Source organism: Balearica regulorum, chromosome 8 (genome assembly GCF_011004875.1).
Source record: "Balearica regulorum gibbericeps isolate bBalReg1 chromosome 8, bBalReg1.pri, whole genome shotgun sequence".
Classification (NCBI taxonomy): domain Eukaryota; kingdom Metazoa; phylum Chordata; class Aves; order Gruiformes; family Gruidae; genus Balearica; species Balearica regulorum.
This window is the reverse complement of record NC_046191.1, coordinates 30,374,063-30,396,806: the sequence shown is the minus strand read 5'-3', so window position 1 is coordinate 30,396,806 and position 22,744 is coordinate 30,374,063. Positions and strand designations below refer to the sequence as shown.

Sequence of the window (22,744 nt, the reverse complement as noted above, 5' to 3'; positions counted from 1 at the left end):
ACGATGAGAATTCATATAGCTAGAAAATGTTAAAGTATTTCTGATCATGTAATGAACATAATTTTCTAGAAGAATGAACAGAAACAACTTTGAGTAATGGAGAACCAAACAGTTTTGAAAATCAGCACTTTCCCTGAATTTCTTTCAAATTTTTTCCCTACACGTTTTTAGTGATTTTTATTGATTCTAAAAGTTAGAAATTAAAAGAAGTTCTTAGTTCATGTATCCCAAGTGTGGGACTGGGGCTCTGTTTTTTGTGGAGTCTCTCAGTATTTTTAAGAGATTGGGGATAGGACGTTGGGGGAGAAAAAAACTAAAGGGAGGAGGGAGAAGGACTCCCCTATAATATTTATTGTTGAACTTTATTTATTGATCTAATCTATGGCTGTATTATACTGAGCTGCTGGAGAGACTCTCCTCTTGCTGCCTTCTGTCAGAGTTCATCTGTGGATGTGCAGAAGGAATTGCTGTATGGAAAGGATGCTCGGCATTGCCTGTCTGGCGGATACAGGCTGTAGTATAAAATCTTGGACCGCAGGGTTCCCTCCGAGTGTTTGCTTGTACCGAGTTGTGCTGGGGTGCTGAATAAGCCAGGCATAACCACATTTTTGTGGCCCTGTTTTTTCTTTCTTTTTAGATGATACCTGTGGTGTAAGACCTGACTTGACCTGAAATCATGGATTTTTAATCGTGCGGTCGCTGTTCGCCGGGACTGCTTTGGAATAACCAGCCGTGAGGTGAAGAGCCGTGCGTCCTAGTGTCATCTCTGGGGCCGTGCAGATCCCTGCAGCTGCCTCTTCCTGCAAGACTGTCTGCTGCAAATTAGCAAATATTATAGTGAGTGTTGGAGATTCAGCAGAGGAAGGGATATAATCCCAGCAAGCTGTACTTGGGCTTCTGAGCCCCATCCTACCCAAGTCCTGTGTGAGCGAGTTCTCAGTGTAGGGCACTAGGATCTTTTCCAGTCTCCTGCAGCTTCCCTTCTAATCCATGGGGATAATTTCCTCCCTGAGGTCCTGCAAAGGGAATTGAATTATTTTGGGGGGGGGGCAGGGGGAAGGGACACATGGATGGATGCCTTCTTTTTTTTTTCCCCCCTTTCTTTTTTTCCCTTTCCCTTTCTTTTTTTTTCCCACTTCAGTGTCGTTAACCTCAGAGCCAGGTCAAAGAAGGTATAGTTGGCAGATTATTAAATAGCTGCTTTATTTTCCCCTCTAGCTCTTACGATGTGTTGCATTTGAGCAAAGCTGACATCCCAGGAATTATGGTGGTTTATCTTTCAGAATTTGCTTTCTCAAACTTTTTTCTTTTGGAATGTGGAAGCCTCTATTTTTTATGAAGTCTGTCCCTTTTGATGTGCTCTCTTCAGCTAAAGCACTTATCCCTGAGAGGGTAGAGTTTGAATGCTACAGCTAAGAATTTTTTTATAAATGTATATAAATGCTTTGATTCAGATGCTTCAACTAGTTTTCAGAAAGGCTGACAGCAGTTTAATTTGCTATGGCTACAGTGAGTTCGATTTTTAATTGCTTTTTTTTAACATGCACAGGTTTTAGTTTTAAGTTATTTCAACTGGTGTCGAAGTTTTAGCCTCACTGATCATTTTTGAAGCTGGAGAGGGCAATTATGTTAATACCAGTATCTTTAATGCCAGTGTGTAATATATATAGCCACCTGTAGATGGTGATATGCTCCACTCCATGCCTTGGTGGTGCTGGATCCCGCTCCCCATCCACCTGGAGGCGTGAATTGCCAGGCTGGATGAATTGTATTTATTATTTTTCTTTTTCTGAGCGCATGGGATAACCTTCAAATTCTTTCCATGTCCAAAGCATCTTGGCTTTGTTTCAGTTAGGATAAGTTGTGGCTGGACTTGTCCTAATGCTCAGTAAGAGGTGTTAGTCTCTTTTAGTAAGCCAGTGGTGGGTACAGCTTAAGGTAAAATGCATGTTATATGAGGTTTATCCACTTTTCATCTCCTCCACACAGCTGGATGTGTGTACTTAGCATGGCAGCCCTTATCAGTGTGCTTTGGAGGCTTGTAGTCTACCTGTTTCAAAATCAAAGCCAGGTTTTGCATGGGGCCCTAGAATCTCCTGCCAAAGCACGGGCAGCCAGCCTCAGGGACTGTGCTTGCTGCTTTCCCGTGCAGGAGGGGGTTTACAGCTTGTTGGAGAAACTTGCTGGAGAAAACTGGTTGTTGGCGATGAGCTTTGTGGTGGTAGTGAGTTGTACCTCAGTTCTTGTACGTGATTTCATGGTGGTTCTGTGCTGATCTGGAATTATTTTTTTTTCCTGGCTGCTCAAACAGAGTCCACCCTACCTGTCTTAGTGTTTGGATGTACTGGTGTGTGAAGATGCACTGCGGCGTAGAAGTAAACAGCAACGCTTCTTGGGGTCAGTGAGGAGTGACACAAGCAGTGTCACGCAGCAAGCCCGTCCCAGAGCCAGCAACAAAAAAGCTTGTCCTAGAGTTTTGATCTAATTGCTAAACTGAACTCATAGCGCAGCAGGCAGCAAACCTACCCCGGATAGCACTGTGCAGCTCCCCGTGCTGCCGGTCCGACTCATCCACTGCCTCCTGCTCCCTTGTTTATATAACCTGCTACTTTTGTGTCCCCTTGGAAATGACCCTCATGAACAACAACTCCCAAGGCCTCTTATATTTGTGGCAGCAAAACTTCAATGGGCTACTTGAAAAACACCTTACCCAGGCATTTGGCGGTAGTGCTGCAACTTTTCCTGGTGTGGAGGCCGGGAGGAGGGCTGCGGTGGTGCGTGAGCGGGCTGGGAGTTGGGAGCGGTGCTGGGGAGCTTTCTTGGGCATCTCTCCAGCCCGTCTGGAAGAGGAGCACTCGCCTCGCCTCCCAGCGAGGGTTGGCAGGACCTGGGGAGGGGATGGGGGGGCCAAGTTTTGTGCAGAACAGACTGGGTTTGTGTCCGGTGCCTCCTCTTGGGAACAGGGTTGGATTTTGCAGCGCGGTGCTGGCAGAGGCCGTGCCAGCCTGGTGCTGGGGCACGGCAGAGGCTGGCGGTGTCTCTGTTCATGGGAGACAGGCGGCCGTGAGGCCATGCCCGCCGTGATGGTGACGCCATCCCGCAGCGTTTTCCCAGCGACTCCAATTGCAGGCAGCCAGGAAGTGAGATCACAGCTCGGGCGGTTTAAGGGAGGCCGGGAGCCTGCGGACACCCAGTAGAGCCGGGACAGGGTCTGCTCCCACCCCGCTGGGGATCCCCGACCCACCGCCATGGGCCAAGGCAGGCTCCCGGCCCCCCTGGGGCTGGCCTGCTGCCTGCTGCTGCTGGGGGGCTCGGGGGGCCTGGGGAGCCGAGGGACGCTGCACGGGCCCTGGGAAGAGGAGCAGGGTCCTGTGGCAGAGGGGGGACCCTGGGGCAGGGCGAGGTACGAAGCTGTGAAGAAGCACTTGGGAACTGTGGGTGCTCTTTCCAAGCAGTATTGGCAGTACCTGGCGTGCAAGGTGTGGCAGGAGGGCTGCAAAGAGGAGGAGGACGAAGAGGAGGAAGAGTCCAGTCCCAGGCCAGGTAAGCGCCTTCCTCCTTTCTCTCCCTCTCCCATGCCTGAGGTCTAAACACCCCACTTCCCCCAGCATAGCGGTCTGTGCCCCCAGCTCCTGTGGATGCTGCCCTGGGCATCTCTCGCTCAGCTTCCCCTGGGTTGCCACGAACACGCGTCTCCCCGTGCCCACCTGAGGCAGCTGCTGCCCGTTAGGTGCTTATCCCCCTCCCCACAGCCCAGGCTGCCCGCCCGGGCTGGGTCTCATCCCCTGCACCTGGGCAGAGGGCTGTCGTTAACCAGGCTCAGCTGAGCCTCCATGCAAAAATACAAAAAAAGACGCTTGCTGGCACATCTCTGCTCAGTCCGCTGCCTTTTCCAGGCTGGAGTTTACCTCTGGTGGGCCAGGATTACCTGGAGATCCTCTCTGCCTGGTACTGCAGCTTCGGCAAGTGCTGCAAGACAGGAGACTGCAGGATAGTCAACAATATCACAGGTGGGTGCTGTGCGGTACTTGGGAGTGTTTGTCTCTGCTGCCTCTCCTTGTCTCTTTTGTTGTTTGGTTGTGGATTGTTTTCTTTTTAAAAAGTATATTTTAACAAGTGATGTAAGTAAAGGGCATTTCTGAGCAGGATGCTGAGCCGTGGGAAGGTGAGGGGCCGAGCTAAGTCCTGGTTCCCATTGTTCTTTTGTAGTTCTGAGGCTGCAAGAGAGTTTGCTCCTTCCTGTACAGCGTATCTGCTGCGGCTTGCCACGAGCCCTGCCTTCATCCGGTAGCTCCCAGGCATATGCAGTGGGCCGCAGCCTGGCCCAGTATCCATCCCCAGGTCAGGAGGGCACACGAGAGCTGCGTGTAAGCCCCGTGCAGGTGTCATTGTGGTTTTCTGTCCCTGAGACTGGCGGTATCCGTACCCTCTGCTGGGGGCTTGTGAGGGGCTGTGGCCTTCGGTGCTCTCTGCAGTCATCAAATACCTCCTCCCCTTCCCAAAGGAAAAAAAAGAGTCAGGGGAAGATCTGTGTCTTTTTGCAGGGAGCGGTGGGTACAGGCAGCCTGCCTCTTTAACCCTGTGGCTTTAATGCCACTTGAGACTCCTCTGGGCAGGGCAGTGTGAGCTTAGTGCCCTGCCACATCATCTCTTGTTCCCACCTGCAGCACTAGCAGAAGCCGGGCTTGCAAGTCAAAGCTGAGCTCTTGCTCTCTCTTTCTCGCAGGGCTAGAAGCAGACCTCAACGGGCAGCTCCACGGGCAGCACTTGGCCAAAGAAGTTGTCATCCGGGCGGTGCAAGGGTTCCTGCAGAGCCCACGGCCGCAGAAGGCTCTGGTCCTCTCTTTCCACGGCTGGTCTGGCACAGGCAAGAACTTCGTGGCTCGGATGGTGGCCAGTCACCTGTACCGGGATGGGCTGAAGAGCGAGTGTGTCAGGGTGTTCATCTCGCTCTTCCACTTCCCCCATCACAACTACGTGGACTCGTACAAGGTGAGAACCACCAACGTGGTGTTGCCATGGGGATGGTCCGATGTACTGGCTCTGGCTGGGATGGAGTTGATTTTCTTCAGAGAGCCCATCCAGGGCTGTGTTTTGGAGTAAAACAGTGTTGATAACACACCAGTGTTACCACACTGCTGAGCAGTGCTTGCACAGCCTCAGGGTTTTCTCCTTCTCCCACTCTGCCCCCACAGTCAATGGGTTGGGGGGTGTGCAAGAATTTGGGAGGGAGCGCACCAGAGAGCTGACCCCAACCGACCAAAGGGATGTCCCGTGCCATTTACCATCCTGCTCAGCAGTAAAATCTGAGGGGAGGGGGCTTGGGGTAGGAAGCCGTTGCTCAGCCACCGGCTGGGCATCAGTCTGTCTGTGGTAGGTGTGAGCGGTTGCCTTTGCATCGCTTGCTTTGATTTCTTTCTTTCTTTCTTCCTTTTCCTTTGCTTATTAAACGATCTTTATCTCAACTCGCTCATGTGCTTGCTTTTGCTCTTTCTGTTCTCTGCCTTGTCCCACTGGGTGGGAGGGAGCGAGCGAGCGGCTGAGAGGTGCTTAGCTGCCAGCCAGGGTTAACCCACCGCATCCAGGCTCAGCCCCTGCACGATCTCCTGGTGGCAGTGACTGCTGCTGGGCTTCTCACGTTCCTCCTTGCTGTTGTGCAGGCTCAGCTGAAGAAGCAGATAAGTGAGACTGTGCAGCTCTGCAAGCAGTCCCTGTTCATCTTTGATGAGGCAGAGAAACTTCATTATGGCCTCCTGGACGCCATCAAGCCCTTCATGGCTCGCTCTGATGAGGGCCACGTGGATTACCGGAGATCCATCTTCCTCTTCCTCAGGTGATTTCTGGGCCCCCAAAGACATGGGTTGGGGAAACAGTGATGGAATTTATCCCCTGAGGTGTGCGATATGAGGGGCTCAGGCTATAGAGGAGGGAAAAGAGATGTCCAGCTCCTCCAAGAGGCGGTTGCCTCCGTAGTCAGTTTTGCTTATTGATGCTGGGCATCCTTCCTGGGTACGGGGCATTTGCAGGAGGAGCTGAGGTCCAGCTTAGCTGGGACACCTGAGCCAGTGTCTAGGCTCTGAGACAAGGAAACAGAGACTCTGAGAGTCAGAGCTAACGTGGTGGCACTCTGCACCCTGGAGAGCTGAGCAAGGAGATCCCATGCTCCAGGGAGCAAAGCTGGGGCTGCAGGTCTTGGTGGCAAGTTCTTGTACAAAGTGTCACTGTTAGTTGGGAGCGGGAGGTGGGGAGTTCCCACCATCTGGCTGTGGCTGCAGGCTGAGGTGCCATCTGTCTGCGGGGCTGTAAGGGAGGATCCCGGCATCAGGTCACCCCATGGTTTAGCAATTTGAGGTTAGCTCCTTTCCCATCTGGATGGAGAAAGGTTTTTGGCATGTGTGCACCCCAGTGTTGGCCCTGATCCAGGTCTAGGTGGGATGGATCTGGGGGGAGAAGTGGGACGTCTCAAAACCGAGATGTGAGGTAGGCAGATGCCTAAAGTAGCTAGTGAGAAACACCAAGGAGACACGAGTGTCTTGGACCCCCTTCAGTTTAGGACGCAAGAGGTGTTCTCCCAGGCTGGAGGTGGGCAGAGCATTCATTCTCCATCTCCTCCCATCCAGGCAAGTGCTCTCACCTCCAAGCTTGGTGGTTCCCCAGGGAGGTTTGTCGGCCCATGAAAAACCTGTGCCCGGTGCTCATGGGGCTGACCGCATTTCAGTCCTACCTGCGTGGAGCTCTGGCAGGAGCCGTGGTGGAGGGGGCAGGTTCTCCCTTGTTGCTAGGGGCAGGGTGGACATGCTGCCAGCTGACCTTGTCCTACCTGGCAAGCCGTGCAGGTGCAGTGGGCTGTCGACAGCCCCTTCGTGCTACCAAGCAGAGGAGCAGGGTGCCTTGAACTGCAGCTGTGTGTAAACCTGGGGGGGGTTTCACAATACCTGGTGGCAGTGTGACACAGACCTGTTGTAGGAGGGCTGGCTCTGCCCCAGGGCTCCTTTGGACACCAGCTCCTGCAGCTTCAGCCAGGTTTTGGGTGATGGGGATGGGGTGGGACTGGCTGGCTGGCCTCAGACAAAGGGGCTGTTTCTCCAGTCTGGGTGGGAGCAGGATCAGTACAAACTGTCCTGTTCCCCCCGCAAACAAGGCAGTGTGGGGGAAACAGTGGTGGCTTTTTAATTTTGCCTCCCCTCCATTTGGGGAATGGGTCCAGAGCCTCTGACACAAGAGGAAAGATGGGTGCAAGATCTATGTCTCCCATGGACCTTTACTTCTAGTGGGGCTCCCACCATGCGCTCTGCCCTTTAACTTGGACTTTCAGGGGTGATTTGTTGAGAGTTTGGTGTGGGGCCCAGTGTCACCTGCAAGGTTGATGGCATCCCAGCCAGGACAGAGGACTGACGGAGATGGAGGATTCCGCTGGCTCCTGGTCCTGCCCTGGAAGAGAAAGCAGCTGCCCAAGGATCTGAGCGGGAAGGATGGAAGATAGCTGTACAGATGCCTATGGAAAGGGGCTCTGTGGGAAGAAAGCTGATTCCTCTGTGTGCTGGTCTTTCAGATGTTGATCCTACACAGCAAATCCTTCATTGGCAGAATTGCTCTAGGGGAGCCTGCTGGCAGCTCTCAGCAGTTCATCTCTGATAGCATGGTTGAGTGATCTCCCTTCCATGTCCACAGCAATCTCGGTGGCAACACCATCAATGAGGTAGCCCTGGATTTCTGGCGAGCCGGCCGGGCACGGGAGGAGATCTCCATGGAGCTCCTGGAGCAGCGGCTGCGGCTGGAGCTGCTGGAGCCTGCAGGTAAGAGCTGGGCTTGCTTGCAGGATGCTGTGTTACACGGTACCATCCACCTCGTGCCGCACAAGTGTGTGCGCTGTGGAACAAACGTTTATTCCAACCCTCACCCCGGGGTTATTTGCAATGTGAGCCCCTTCCTACATCCACATTAACCCAGCACCACGAGCACAGCACCGCTGCACCAGCGAGGCACACGAGGAGGGAGCTCCAAGTCCTTCTTGCCCCCTTCCGCCCTGAAAGGGCCAGGTTGTGAGAGGCAGCCTAACACCGTAGGGAAGCATCAAGGGGGGATTCAGGTTTCTTTTGGCCTGAGACAGCCAAGCTGTGGTGACGTTCTGTGATCAGACTAAGTGGTGGCCAGCTCTGTCCAAGAAGGAGGGTGCGTTTCTCCCACCACATGTGGCTGGATAAGCCAAGACAACCCTCAAGGAGCGACCAGCCTTGCCTCACAGAGGGATGCCAGCTCTCAGGCAAAGCTTCTGAAGTTTTTGTCTTGCTTTTTGCTACAGAGAACGGTTATGCTCGCAGCCACCTCCTCGAAGAGAACCTCATCGATTTCTTTGTGCCATTCCTGCCCCTGGAGTACCACCATGTGAAGCTCTGCGCACGGGATGCTTTCCTGGCCCGTGGACTTCCCTACACCGAGGCAGCCCTCGACGAGGTGGCCAGCATGATGGTGTTTGTCCCCAAAGAGGAGAAGCTTTTCTCTGCACAGGGCTGTAAATCTGTATCTCAGCGCATCAATTACTTCCTTCCTTGAACACCAGGTGGGACTACACCAGTTGGTGAAGGTGGTTCTGCACACTTGGAGCTGCTCTCCTTGCACAAGGTCAGGCAAGCAGATTACCCAGCCCTGCACTTGCACGGGGACAGAGACTTAACCCTTTGTTACTCCAAGGGCTGTTTGCACGGAAGGAGGTGCACCCTGCCCAGCTTTACTCGTGGGACATGGCGCAGCACTTTGCTGTGTTTGCAGTCTGTCTGGTGTTTTAAAGTCCCTTCTCTTAGCAGGTAGTAGCCCAAAGTGATTCGGTTGTGCTGACAAATGCTTTGTTTCATGTGAGCGGGGATGTCCGAGTCCTTGGTTTGTTACCATGTAATGAAGGCCGTGGACAGACTGGCCCTGTTGAGCCCAGCAGAAGCCACGTCCCCATCCTTGTCCCCAGTTTTGTCAGTCACTTTATGAGCTCTCAAATGGCACAGAACTGTCTAGCTGGAGTGGAGTTCTTTTCTCTTTTGCTCTCCTGCATTCACAAGGCGTCTGCTGGTCAGGGACGTGCATGCCAGGATCATGCTTTGTGCAGGGAGGCTCTTGCATAGAGAAACTGACTGAATAATCTCCTCCGGAGATGTCAAATCCATCACCTCTCACTTTGGAGTACTCCTGTCTCGTTGGAGTCTTTCGTTGTATGGAAGCAGCTGCGGCGATGAGGTGCACTTCTGCTGAAATAATTTTTCTAAGCAGTTTGGTGAAGAGCCTTTGCTGGAAAATGAAAAAGGGGAGACTAATTCCCCTTTTGAGGGGGATGTTGAGGGCAGTTGAGGAGGATGGTGGCTGAAGGAACAGGCTGCAATTGAATTTGGGTTTTCAGGGATGCGGGAAGCTGCTTTCCCCCACGCCCAGTACGTTGCATGCTGTGGATTTTTGGCTGGTATCAGCGTTACTACACCAAGGGGCTGTTTGCTGTCTGGGTGCTTGCCAGGTGATAAGTATGTTACAGCAGGACCAAAAAATTTCAACAGTGTTGCGGGAATCGCTTTGTGACCTCTAGGTCAAAACTCCCTTCCAACACCGCTGGGCCGGGGCAAGGAGGTGAAACAGCACACGCCAAGGCCAGGGCTCAGCTCCCTGGACACCCTGCGTGCGGACCTTTGATCTATTTTAAGCTTTGAACCTCTCTGTGGTGCCAGCAATGAGCAGCACGACCTCTGGGAAAAGATTGACCAGACACACTTACTACTCCCCACAGACTTTGAGTTTGTGTTTCCCTCTGGGCACGCTGGCTCCGTTATCTAACGAGGCTTCATAGTCCAAGGCAGGAAGACAAACCAGCTGCTTTCTTACTGCTCAACTTGAAACTTACCTGTTGGCTCTAGGTTGGACCTCAGGGCCCGTGCACCGTTATTGGGCGTTTCTGAGACTTGGTTTATGGATAATCTCTTAGTCACAAACTGTGAATCCTAAAGTTTCAGCCTGGGAAAGAGCAGAGGGAGACAGGCCCGGGAAGTCAGCTGGGAAGGGGAGGATGCAGCCCACAACTTGGGTTGTGTTTTGTAACCTGGGCAGAAAGTTTAGAAAGTTGCTAATTGCTTAGGTGGTTCTATAAACCAGAATAACCTATGATATATATATTTTTTTTTTTCAAATAGAAAAGAATCCTCAGCTGTCCAGGTTAGACTGATGCCATTTGGAGTGGAAGGAAGTCACTTGGTCAGCCATTTCCCCAGTGCGGGGCTGGTATGAAGTTGGCAGGTTAACAGTTCTTACTCTGTTACTGATTAAGGAGGTGGTGGTTTTACTAATGAGGGCAACTGTCAAACTGATGATGCAAGAGCCTGTGCTCTGCCAGGTCACACTTGTGTGTGTTTGTGATTTAAGTGAGCATTTGATTATGCAACCTCAACAGCAAGAACCGCTCTCCTCTGACCACTCCATGGCAACATTAAGTTTGATTTTAAAGGCATAAATAAAAATTCTGCTTTTCTTTGCAGTCTGGCAGAATTAAATTATTTCTCTTTTTAACAAGTTTATAATCATCTTGCCTTTTCTACCCAAAATAACAAACTTCAGGTTAGAACCAAGCAGCTTCAAAAAAGAAAAGCAAGGGAAAAAAAAGCAGCACACACTCTGTTTTTTGCCAATAAAATATTGCAACCTTTATTTAAAACAAAATGCAAATTGGCAAAACTCTGTGGAACGACAGGCAAAGAAGCCCTTCAAAGGGCCTTATTTACATCAAGTTTAACACTGTTCGCAGTTCACAGTCAGACAATAGTGAGAGAATTAAATTAGAAAAACAACCAAAATATATTACAATAACAATTAAAAACAAAAACAGTTGACAACACTGGTAGAGTGATTGGTGATTAACGTGTTTCGTTTTAATCCGTTCCTGCCCTCAATGAGTTCACTACTGACACAAACAGCGTGCTGAGCCGATGGGGCTTTACCTCCTGTGCACGACAGACACATTTGGAAGAATGACCTCCTTTGGTACAGACGTTTCTTATCGTGTAGGTATTATAAATAAGCCAGGTGCACCATAACCTCTTATTTCCTAGACCAGGGAACAGGCTGAAGGTTTTGTTCTACGCTACGGGCACTTGGAGAGCAACCCCAGTGCCCGTCTGGGCTCGATGGTGCCACTCGCACTGAAGTGGGAGGTTTCCGAGCGTGCCGTAGCCGCTACCCTTTGGTTTTCCTGCCGGCCGCTGATTAGCAGCGGGGCTGGGCTGAGTGTTTTAAAACAGAAGACAGCAGCCTGTTATGTTTCCAAAAAAAAGATCTGAATTCGTTAGTGCTTGTCACAGCTGCAGATGCCCAAGAGCACTGACAAGCAAAACATGGAGCGCCTCAGCTGCTGGGGAAAGCCTGCCGCAGGTAAGCGGTACGGACGTCAGGGTTTGGATTTCCTTACTCGATGACCGCACGGTGTAACCCATCCTACCCGCTCTGTTAACGCAGCAGTTTTGGGGCAGCTATTGCCCCACGCTGTGGGGTTTAGTTCCCGCTGCCTGCAGAGAGCGGTGTGCCATAAAACTCTTGCATAAGCACACCTGACGGGATGTCAACACACGTGTGTTTGTGTCTCGCTGACACAAGGCCAGCAGTGCTCAGGAGAAATGCCCTGTGGGAGGATGGGAACAGAGAGCCCCCCCCCCTTCCCAACTGTGTTCTGCATCAGCAGCGCTGCTCCATTCCATTCCACTTTCCCAGCAGCTAAATTTGACCCAGACTCTTAATTCAGTTTCACCCCTGTCCGCACTAATGAAAAATAGGATTAAATCAAAGCGCTGCCAGTCAGACAGCTGAGTGCACCACTTCTGGGGTTCAAACAGTGTACAGTGCAGGAAGAAAGGAGAATTGCACCTGTGAGTCGGCTAGTTGCCCACAGTAGCGAGGGAGAGAAAGTGCCCCACGGCAACTCACTGGTGTGAGCGCATGCTTTGTGCTTGGCGTTACCAGGCCCTATGTGATGCCATCCCCTGTTGCAAAGACTACCTTAAAGCCTAGCCCATACTAGTGCAAGTGAGAGAGCCTGGCTGCAATTGCATCTTTACCCCACAAGGCCTTCTGACAGGGTGAGGAAAGGAAACACAACAGGAGTTTGTGCCTTGTCCCCTACCCCGAACAGTGGAGCAAGAAGTGCTCTTCACTGGGACCAGTAACGGGGCTTCTCCATCCTTAGGTTACTTTGAACACACTGTGCAAGGCTGAGAGCAGAGAACCTGCTCCCGCAGAGACCTTTAAGGCTGAACAGAAAGTCAAACCTAGCAAAAGGGAGAAGGAATGGTAACAATTTCAGGAGAGCAGCTGTGGCAGGAAGAACAACCTAACAGTGCTTTACAGCAGAACCAGCTTTCCCAGATACCTTCCTTTTGCTCTCCTGGGAGAGGGCAGGGGAGAATTCCAGCTTGGGAATCACTGTTGGGCAGCAGAAGCAGCAGCAATTCTGCAGCTTCCTATTTGGGGAAAAAACAACCCTAGTGTCGAGTCAGCACTACCTCTGCCACCATCTACCTACCTGATGTAAGACAATAGGTAAGAGCAAAGAAAACGCCTGCCGTAGGAGTGATGACAGGCAAATCCCTGACTTCCACTGTCCCACGTTTTCCCTCCACTGGAGGGATCAGAACGGAACAGGCTTCTGTGCTGCCCGCAGAGGTTGTGGAGTCTCCATCCTTGGAGATACTAAAAAGCCCGGGATGTGGTCCTGGGTGGCGGCTGGAGGTGGCCCTGCTTGAGCTGGGGGTTGGAGCAGATGGCTTCCGTGGGTCCCTTCCAGCCTCGGCCGTTCTGTGACGCTAAAAGCAGATGGCTGCTTTGACAGTTACTGCCCATCGCCTCTGCCAGGAGGGGAGGAGAAACCAGTCCTTTGTTGGGGCACTGTTAGTTTCTTCAGAAAGGGTTGAAAGAGGGGAGTTTTAATAGTTAGAAATTCCAAGAATTGTTTGCTCTTCTATCACTTTTGCTGGAGCTTTTCTGGAAGACTGGTATTCAGGGAGGGGAAAAAAAAAAAAGGCTTCTTTCAAAATACTCATCAGAACTGGACTAACAGCCTTAACATTTTCTGGTTATAATACCTTTCCCCTGAGAATCACTTCAGTTTCAGTCCGTTTGTCCTAGGCTGAGTAGGAGTACAATGATGAAACCACACGATTGTCTGCCAGGGCAAACAAGACCTGCCTTTCTGCCCCGAAGAAAGCTCCCATACCTTTTTAACCCTTTTGATTGTTTAAAAAGCTGTGTGAAGCACTATCACAAGCCTTCTCTTCTTCCTTCTGCAGGTCACTTTTCCAAAGGCAGGTTAGTTTGGTGTGCAACTATGTACACCTTCAATAAAGATGACCAAAAGAGATAAGGTAAACCGCAAAAAGCCTTCAGTAAAGTCTACAAGATAACGATTTGGTACTCTGCCTTACGGCTGAAAGAGGGCTGCAGGAGAGCCGAAAATCCTATCGCAGAACTAGACAGCAGGCTTTGTTGGGTGGGCTTGGTGCTGCTAAGTCAGGATGAGTAACCCACGCTGTACTTCCATTTGTCTCCACTTAGGTTCTAGCTCACTGGAGTAAAACTGACTCATAGGAATAATTAATTCACTTCAATCAGTTAGGGTGGAGGGGGTTGCTTTTTTTATTCACCATTTCGCTTACTTGGACAGCGTAGCTCACGTGGTCCATTTTACCTCACGTACTGCTCTACTGGTGCACATTCATGCATCGTGACACAACTTTGTGTACCACAGACCAGTAGTAAAATGAGAATTCTCAGACACCAGCCCATTTCTAAAGATTTTTCAAGCCACTGTCTCGCTGTGCTCTATGGAAAAAACCAGGGACACTCACCGAGTCCGCCCAGCCTACTTCCAAGCGTCAACAGGGCGATGCTTCTAGACAGAAATGGAAGTGCCCATCTTCTAAATTCACACCTGTGCCCCAGCTCAACTCTAAATGCTCAAACTAAAAGCAGCACAGTCACGCTTTAAAAAAACAAGTTTAAAAAAGCATTTTAGCCAAAAATAAAAGATTTAAGGTGCAAAGCAAGCCAGATCCTCTATCATCACCAACAGTGTGAAGTGAGCAGCAGCATGCAGGGTAACGTGTATTTGGAGCCAGGTATCAGGACTGTTTTCTTCCTCTCTCAAACCAACGGTTAGTTGAGGTCTTCCTACTTGCCAGTACATCTCAGGGAGTTGTGCGTATACGCAGATGACCGGCTTTTTGAGGCCACAACAGTCTACAAACAGCACTAGGACCAAGGAAGACAACTTCAACCACGCAACTGCTTTCATTCTGGGATTGTCAGTAGGCACCAGAGGCCATGACACAGCGGGAGGTCTCGGAGGCAGAGCCATAACACTTTTGTCACATCTTAGGCAGAGGAGTGCGCAGTATATGTGCGTGTTCCCTACACCACAGCATGAGATTCTGGTCTAGCCTTTAAAATAGAGGACTAAGTTAAAAAAAAAAAAAAGATGGCTATGATTCCCCCCGTGTGCTGACATACCTAGTCACCTTCGTACGCACGAAAGCTGAAAGCCTGCAAGACAGGTAAGCACTAGAAAAATCCCAGGAAGCCATCAGCATGATGTGTTACTGTTATGCCAGGAGTAGGGACTGGTCCAGGGACTCCTGCAGCAGCGAGGCGCATGGTGGGCAGGCCAGGCTGTACTTTCTGGCTCTCCAGCTGGCCCCACAGTTCTGTGACTGCTGAAGGAATGTGGAGAGCAGCCAGAGCTGGCAAAGCCTCTGCCTTACCTACCATGGGTCCTCAAGCAGATGAAACTGAATTGGGGAGTCAACCTGGTAACGAGTGAAAAACAATCTAGAGCTTTAAAACAAAAACCAACCAAACAACCCACCCACCCACCCCAATAACAACATTGGCAAGTTGTGCAAGAGCTCCAAACTACTCACAAAAGACCATCAAGCAGCACCCGTGCTAGACCACTAGAAATAGGTATCAACTGAGTGAAGGCTGTGTGGTGGGGAAGGAGGGATTCCAGTGGTAAGTCTGCCCAGCATCCCTGATGCTTCCAAGACAATGAAGGTGAGAACGCATGGTGGATGAGGAGGACAGGAGGGAAAAGGGGTAGTTTCATATATTAACTGATTTTTTGCAGTTCTCATTACAGCAGCAACAGCGCTGTGGAAGTAAGCCATCTGGGCTAGTGCATCCACCTCCAGCAGCTCTGAATACTGTCAGTGCATTAGACCTTTCCCCCAACCGCACGCGACCTCCCCCTTCAGAGCTACTCCAGCTTGGACTGCTCGGCAGTTGGTACTAACAGAGCCCCCGTGCCTTTCCTCTGCCTTGTCAGGAGGCCAAAGCGTGTGTTAGTGCAGACAGGGGAGGAGCCGTACAGCCGAGTGGCCTGCAGCCACTCCAGTACTCCAGCTATCACACATCAAACCATCCTTCCCAGAGCGAGAACCTGCCATTGATTCTCCTGCCTCTCCAAGGGAGGAGCAAGGAACTGCCTTTCCTTGCCATACCAAGCAGATCAGACTGACTAGGTAGGGACAAATCCTTGATGTTCTGCCCCTTACAGCTTTAACCTACCCTCTCCATCCCCATTTTTTTTGAGATGAACCTGTAAACGTGAGGAGAACTCAGTGATGTGAGGTACTTCACATACTCAAGTATCAGTCTTTCCTTTTGAAAGCATCAGTACAGGAAAAAAAGTGTCCCTGTCCCCCCCACCCCCCCGGTGTGTATTTCTCTTACCCCGATTTGACAGTAGCTACCTTTGCACCACATCGCTGATTTCTTGGACACATGACAATAAGTTATTAAGGACGGGGTTTGCCCCAGGGACACTAGCAGCTGTTGAGGACACCTGCAGTTCCTGCAGGCTGAGTTCCAGTTTGCTCACGGCTTCCCGGAAGGCAAATTTGTTGCGTGTATGCGGGATGCAGTCCACGTAGCCTGAGCAGTAATCCAACAGCTGGTGCCCTGTGTCCACCAGCTGGCTGTTTGGTGTCGGCTCGGCGATGGCACTCGAGAGAAGATCTGCGCACTCCAGCAGTGCTTCCTTGCTGATTTTGTCCGCGGAGATTTTCTCAGCTGCCTGTTTGGTCTTTCTTAGCGCTACTTTTGTGCCGGCTGTGCCGTTGGCCATTTTTACTGGGGAAGTGGAAGACGATGACAGAGGCACTTGAGGTGGAGGCATCACGGGCCTCCCAGATTTTCCACCAACAGGTGCTGCCGCTGCTGCCTTCTTACTCCCTTCGCCTGATTCCAGTCCGTGCTGCGCTCCCGCCACATTGCTCAGCTCTTCTGCTGCATCTGGGCAGGCAGCTGGCTGTTGGAGGAGCCTCATCACTGGTGGTGGAGGTGGAGCACACTTTGGTTTTACCCGTCTGGGCCGGTCCCTGTCGCCAGAAGAAGTGACCTGATGCTCAGATAAGAGCTTAAATTTATTACCCTGAGAGTCTGTGCCAATGAGCTGCACGTCTGCTGGACAGTGTTTTAGAGTGGGTGAGATTAGGACTGGCACTTTGTGGTTATGAGTGGTTGGAAGTATTGCTGCAGCCTTTACTGGAGATGACCACCCTGGCCTCTCGCCATCCTCAAGGGCCCCTTGCCGTGGGACACTGTTTTTTTCTTTGCCCTTAGGAGCTGCTGCTAGGCCTGGACCCTCCTTTTCTTCCAATCCAGAGGGGGTTCGGAAAGGGAGTGCTGTGGCACCCCTCGGCAAGAGTTTTGCTTTTGGTCTCTCTCTGGTCAAAGCAGGGCCTTCTTCAAACCTTTTGGGAAGCAGGTCATTGGCCCTCCCCGTGCTCTCATCGGGCTGAGAGGAGGTGGACACTGTCCGTTCCAGCTGGATTTTTGATCTCTGGGAATTTCTGGGAAGGGTCATTGCCATCCTATCCTGCTCTGGAAGCCCTGAGGACATGGAAGATGTAGAGTTTGACCTTGGAAAAGGCTTTGAAGCTTCTTCATTGCCAGTGGGTTTTCCCGCTCGTAAACCCAGTGTCTTTTTAATCAAGCGTGGCGTAAAGAAACCAGTGATGCCCGACCACCCACCACCAGTGCTTACACCCCCACCACTGCTGGTACCAGTGCCATCATCGCTGTAGAAAGTCCTCTGCACAAAGCCCCCGCCATAGCACTTGGGTGGCGCCAGGCTTGCATCCTGCTGCGTGGGAGCAAAAGAGAACCCATCCACATGCTGCAAGGAAGCAACAGATGAAAAGTTACCCGTCAGCTCGTATTTCTTATGGGGCTGATTCTCCATCTCCCGGAAGGAACTGCTGCGCTTGGGAGGTGTAGGAGCATTCCTCTTCTTCATAAAGGAGCTGAAGAAGCCACCTTTTCTGTCCCTGGTGAAAGTGGTCTCTTTGGCATCCTCCAACAGGCTGCTGGGTGACTTGTCCCTCTGCTTGCGAGGCAGAGCGGGAGACCCACTTGGTGGCTGTGTGCTTCTGATAAAACCTAAAAGGAAGAAACAAGTGTGAATCTGCAAATCAATTTCCATTTCCACTTCCCTACCCTGCAGTGGGCTTATTGGCCTGGCATGTTTAACTGCCCAGGTTCTGCAGAGATAGAGAGAGGAAGTTAGCACTTTTATTTTTGTGCAAGGCTGGCGTGCTTTTGATTATTTTTTTATTATTTTTTTCCAATTCTGTACGCATGACTTGTCTGTTGTCTATACTGAGGAGGTCACTTAGGAGATTGGTCAGGAGAAAGTGAAGTTGCTCTTTTTTTCCACTTTCTTATTCCTTTCCTGTAGTTCCCTCCTCCTTCCCCAAATACCACAAGTATAAAAGAAAATCTCTTGTTGCATTGTCAACTTTAGTTTTGAAGCTGTCATTTAAAAAAAACCAGCAAAACTAAATTTCAAAGAAAAAAATACAGTGAGATTTGCTAAAAGAACATTGAGCAAGCTGCAGTGCTTTCTATTTGCTAATAAATAATCGGGGTGCTGAGGTGGCCAACAGCCCTAATGATATAGCAGCGCAAAGCACCTTCCTGTGTCATGTTCTGTTTACTGTTTCTCTGGCAATTTCCACCAGCAGCAAACCTATCCCAGAACACATGGCCTCGCTGCCACCATCCCAGTGCCCGTACCTGGTGCTGAGCTGGAGGCTGAGTGCTCCACAGTATCTTGTGTTCCTTCAATGTTCTCCTTGTTCTCTGCCTGTTTCTTCAGTGTTCTAGTCTTGGAGGGAAGCATTGGTAACCGGGGCAAGTAAGGAACTATGGAAGAGGAGGAGGCTGTTCTTCCAAGCTCCTCTGCTACCTCTGCAAAGAAAAACAAAACAAAACAAAAAAAAAAAAAACACCAAAAAGGGAATAGTTGGAACAGAGACCAGCAGGGGAAGAGGAAAAGAAAACCTGGGTCTTTACTGCAAACCCAGACTGGCAAGAGGAGATATGTGACTGAGAGATACGTCGTTTATGGATTTAGTTTTTGCTCAAGTAGTCCGGGGGCATTCAGGGTAAGAAAGATGGTTTTCATAATGCTTTCAAACTCATTTACGTCTTTACAAATTCAGCAAAAAAACCCCAAACAGTGACAAGAGGTCTGGTACGAATATAGTTCTCTGCTGGGTTAAGGATTACTCAAGAGCTAAAGCCAGCACTAAATGCATTTGCTTCTGTTTTTAATTAAGGTGCCTCCTGTTGATGCTCCTGGGATCCCCAAAAAGTTGTGTCCTTGTGTCCTCTCTGGATCTGGATCTAAGCTGCTTTGCTTGAGGCAATGCACCGCACTTCCCTACTAGAAAGGCAGACTGATGTTTGGAGGGAAAACGTGCAACATAAGGTATGTAATTGAAAAAGAAAAAAACACAACCTCCTGGCCACACCCAGGTTGGCATTTGTATGGGTCACTTGATGTGCCTGTTACAGATCTTCCCTGGTAGAGTTCCATCTGGTGTGTTTTTTCTGTGGTAGGGAAGTGGATGAATCAGCTTCGTATTTAATTTAAAAATGTAGATGATGCTGAGACAGTTCTGCTTGTCTGCTGTCTCGTATCACACTTCTCACCAGTATTTACCTACTAGTTGATTACGTTTGAGAGTTGAGTTGCAAAGATTCGTTCCTAGAAGTAGCTAAGTAGAAAATTCAGAGATTAAGGCACACTTTTTAAAAATGAAAGCTGATAGAACAGCATTTCATGACCTAATTGCTGCAGTCAGTAGTGGACTGTGATATGCATAATACATCTTTCTCAGCATCACTCACTATTCCTTACACTTCAGTCCAGGAAACAGAGTTGCTTGCTCTAATAGAGACAATATTCTTTAAATTACCTCTTTGGCATCTTGGTTCTCCTGCCCTGGTATATGTCTAAGATTATTTAGTATTTGTGCACCAACTAAGAGCATGTATTTGCAGACTTATAGTTAAGAAATTAATTAAGGGGCAAAGCTTCTCACAACCTCCACAGCTAGCAGATGAGCCTTAAAAGCCCATCCATAAGAGAGAGCTCTCTGGGGGATAAACTCCAATACTGTTTCAGAAGTACACAAGAGGGGCTCTCACCCTCTGAGATGCTCGAGTCGTGGAACATGGTTTCAAAGGCCTGGTGGGTCTCAGCAAAGGAAGGTCGGTCTGGTGGGTTCCACTTCCAACCTGCAATGTGAGAAAGCAGAGTAAGTCTCAATGCCTGAAACAGGTAGGAGATGATTTTTTTTACTGTGTTCAAGGAGACAGAAAACATGTAAGCTTTCTCAACTGCAGTCAGACTCTGATCTCCTACTATTAAACAGGCTTTAGAGTCATTCACAGATATTAATTCATAGCAGCAGTCAGTCACCCTATTGTATCCTAACAAACAGGTCTTGAGAGGAAGGAATCGATTCTAAAAATCCCAGCTCTCTGCCAACGCCTCAGCTTTTTCTGATCTCTCATTCCTCTTCCTGAATTTTTTTGGCAAAGAACAATTCCACGTTTGCTACCCCGGCTGTTTGGACTGAACTCATCTAACCCAGTGTTTTTGTGTGCAAAGCTCCAGGCAACATTCTGTTGAACGGAATTCTACACGCTGTAGAACTGCCCCTTAAGCCCTAGTTTGTCTGTCTCGTATGCTGAGGGCCACACAGATTGCTTGAGTTAGCACCAAGAAGTCTCTTCCCACCCTGGTCATACTAACAGGGCCTCTCTGCTCAGAGCTGCTTACCTTACTCAGCACCACAGCCTGGTTTGCTCACTAGGATCTTCAGCCTTTCACCCAATATATTCTCTACTCTGAAGGAGATTGGCAATGCCCTGAAACTCTGTTGCTCTCTTCCTGCAGCACACTGTTGTATCTTTTGGTCTTTTATTAGTAGATTTTCAATTTGTTATGGAGCACTAGGGAGCTTTTCACGGCTGATACTAAGGAGCATGCCTGGAGGATGCATTTTGTGCAACTTTGTCAACTACATGTCTGTCTCAGTTTGCAGAGAACTGTTCTTCTATTTTGGTGATTCCAGAGTAAGAGCCCTACTGACAAAATACCACTGCAATTAGCCACAAAGTACTATCTGGCTGTACTCAGAGATGACAGTTTTTGAGAGTGAATTCTTGTTCCCTAGAGACCAGACTCATTTTGCATCAATAACCAGGTATGTCTCAGGTGAGGGGGCCTTTTCCACATTAGCTAACAAAATGGCACATAAGCAGCAAGGACTTCAGAGTTAACTACAGATTTCTCCCACCCTTCCCAGGCTTTGTCCCCCAAACTGGAAGAAGATACTCACATGCCCTCATCAGTTCATAAACCTTTGGAGGGCACCCCTCTGGTTGTTCCATCCGATAGCCCTTTTCCAGCAGATCATATACCTGAGAGAGGTCAATGCCTGGGTATGGTGACATCCCATAGGTAGCAATCTCCCACAACAGCACCCCAAAGGCTGCAAAAGGAGGAAAACAAAATTCCTAGTCATATGTCTGCCCCCCGTCTTGTGTTGCTCATTACGTTGTGGCCTTTACTGCAGCTTGAGGCAGCATCATTTTCTTGCAAATATTTCGAGCCAGTCTAGGTGAAGACATTACATGCTAAAAATGCTATTGATTCACGAAGCTGTGGGTTGGCATGTGACTGCCTTCTCCCCACGTTTCTGCCCAGGCCAGAAAGCAAATTCCTGTCTAGGCTGGCAGAGAAAATGAAAACGAGCAGAACACTGAAGTGGAGTTTTCTTACCCCACACATCCGATTTGATTGAAAAGGTGTTATAGGCCAGGCTCTCAGGAGCCGTCCATTTGATTGGGAACTTGGCTCCAGCATGAGCTGTGTAGGTGTCTCCAGTCATAAGTCGACTTAAGCCAAAGTCAGCCACCTTCACCACGTGATTTTCTCCAACTAAGCAGTTCCGTGCTGCCAGGTCTCTGTACAAAGGGAAAAAAAGCAGACTCCTTTACTGGAGCCAGAGCAGGGCTTTTGAACAGTCTTGTGGTTGCAGAGCCTGTACCTCTCTTCTGAATCGGGAAGCACTCTATACAGCAGGTAAAGGCAATGCGAGCTTTGCTCTGAACAGTGTCAGAAATTGAGAAGACTTATTCTTAGGAGTGATAAGGTAAGTCAGGATTAGGGTTCATTCTTTAAATTCTGTTAAACTTCCAGTAACGATAGCTGTTATGATGAGAAGTGTTTGTTTCCTGAGAACAGGATGAGATCAGCAGCTCATCGCACACTGGTAACAGCTTTATGGCACAGCTTTATCTGACTGGATTAAAACAGGACTTGGGGTTGACAATGTCTTGCATATAGGGGGGTACATCAGAACAGGACAAGACCAACTTTCATAGCTGTCAGGCAGTTGTGCACAAGAGTGTAAGTGCGCTACGGAAGACAGTACTGAAACCAAAACAGCCAATGGATAAGCCAGGGTAAAACCTAACTCTGGAAGAAACCTCCTCAAAAAAGGAGGAATTCCTGGGCCACCATGCTGGTGGCCTGTTCATCATTGCAATCTGAAACTGTACCAGCTCAACATGACTTTACCCACCTGTGAATGAAGTTCTTCTTCTCGAGGTACTCCATAGCAGAAGAGATCTGAGTGGCCATGTAGAGTAGCACAACAGCACTCACTTCCTCCCGGTTGCATTCCCGTAAATAGTCTAGCAGGTTCCCATAGGGCATGTACTCTGTCACAATGTAAAAGGGTGGCTCCAGGGTACATACACCTAGCAGTGAGGAGGAGGGAGCATGTGAATAAAGCTTCCCTTTCTTACCGCTGTTCCTGATTTAATATCCATTTGTTGCATTTTGTACCAAGAAGTATTACTCCGAAATGTGAAGACTTCCATCTACAAGACCCAGATCAATGCAGCCCAACTTAAAATTCAGTGCTTCTGTCTATTTATCTGTCCATCTACTTTATGGATAGAGAGAAACATGTCTATTAAAGCACTACTATTCCTTTATAATATACATGAAGGAGTAATTCTGTTCATTGGAGGGATACAGAATGAAACAGGAGCTATTTTGAACACATATGATTTGCTTTTCTTCCCCTCTCTTCCTTCATAAAGCTGGAAGCAGGTACCTTGTCAACTGGCAAGATTTCCAGACTGAAATGTCACTACAGAGTAATGTGAAGTACTCCCATGTGTGCTAGCTGGGTAAGTGATCAGCGTGGTGGGACCTGCTCCTAAACCAGCATTCTCACACATTCCTCAGATGACTACTTGCTACAGTCACTGCAATTATGTACAAAGTATGTATTAGCGGAGGAGGAGGGCAACAGCATACTCATGTCAAATCTCTGTCAACTCCCGCTGCAGCCCTGCTGAATGC

At 49.6% G+C, this 22,744-nt stretch overlaps 2 protein-coding genes across 6 annotated transcripts in view; one reads left to right on the top strand and one right to left on the bottom strand.

Annotated features, from left to right (window-relative positions):
* The first annotated feature begins 3,141 nt into the window (after positions 1-3,141).
* Positions 3,142-10,504, top strand: TOR3A (torsin family 3 member A). Its single transcript, XM_010299844.2, has 6 exons — positions 3,142-3,543; positions 3,897-4,010; positions 4,727-4,992; positions 5,661-5,833; positions 7,672-7,796; positions 8,303-10,504. The coding sequence occupies exons 1-6, from the start codon at positions 3,249-3,251 to the stop codon at positions 8,551-8,553; spliced, it is 1,224 nt and encodes a 407-aa protein (XP_010298146.2). The 5' UTR covers positions 3,142-3,248; the 3' UTR covers positions 8,554-10,504.
* A 140-nt stretch (positions 10,505-10,644) lies between these two features.
* ABL2 (ABL proto-oncogene 2, non-receptor tyrosine kinase) overlaps positions 10,645-22,744 on the bottom strand; it is a 47,995-nt gene continuing 35,895 nt past the window's right edge. For 3 of the 5 annotated variants that reach the window (XM_075760419.1, XM_075760420.1, XM_010299842.2), the window contains exons 6-11: positions 21,954-22,131; positions 21,149-21,333; positions 20,706-20,858; positions 19,507-19,596; positions 18,088-18,261; positions 10,645-17,451 (exon numbers count right to left, since the gene is read on the bottom strand). In XM_075760419.1, the coding sequence (XP_075616534.1) occupies positions 15,758-17,451; positions 18,088-18,261; positions 19,507-19,596; positions 20,706-20,858; positions 21,149-21,333; positions 21,954-22,131 (2,474 nt within the window). In that variant the 3' untranslated portion in view covers positions 10,645-15,757. The remainder of the gene's footprint in view (positions 17,452-18,087; positions 18,262-19,506; positions 19,597-20,705; positions 20,859-21,148; positions 21,334-21,953; positions 22,132-22,744) is intronic. The other 2 variants (XM_075760421.1, XM_010299843.2) reach the window with 1 other exon arrangement.

What these genes read in the sequence shown, in the direction of transcription:
- TOR3A (XM_010299844.2), top strand. Translation starts at nt 3,249, where the DNA reads ATGGGCCAAGGCAGGCTCCCGGCCCCCCTGGGGCTGGCCTGCTGCCTG. An exon ending in GATAGTCAACAATATCACAG is followed by an intron (nt 4,011 to 4,726) that starts GTGGGTGCTGTG and finishes TCTTTCTCGCAG; the next exon opens with GGCTAGAAGCAGACCTCAAC. An exon ending in ACTACGTGGACTCGTACAAG is followed by an intron (nt 4,993 to 5,660) that starts GTGAGAACCACC and finishes GCTGTTGTGCAG; the next exon opens with GCTCAGCTGAAGAAGCAGAT.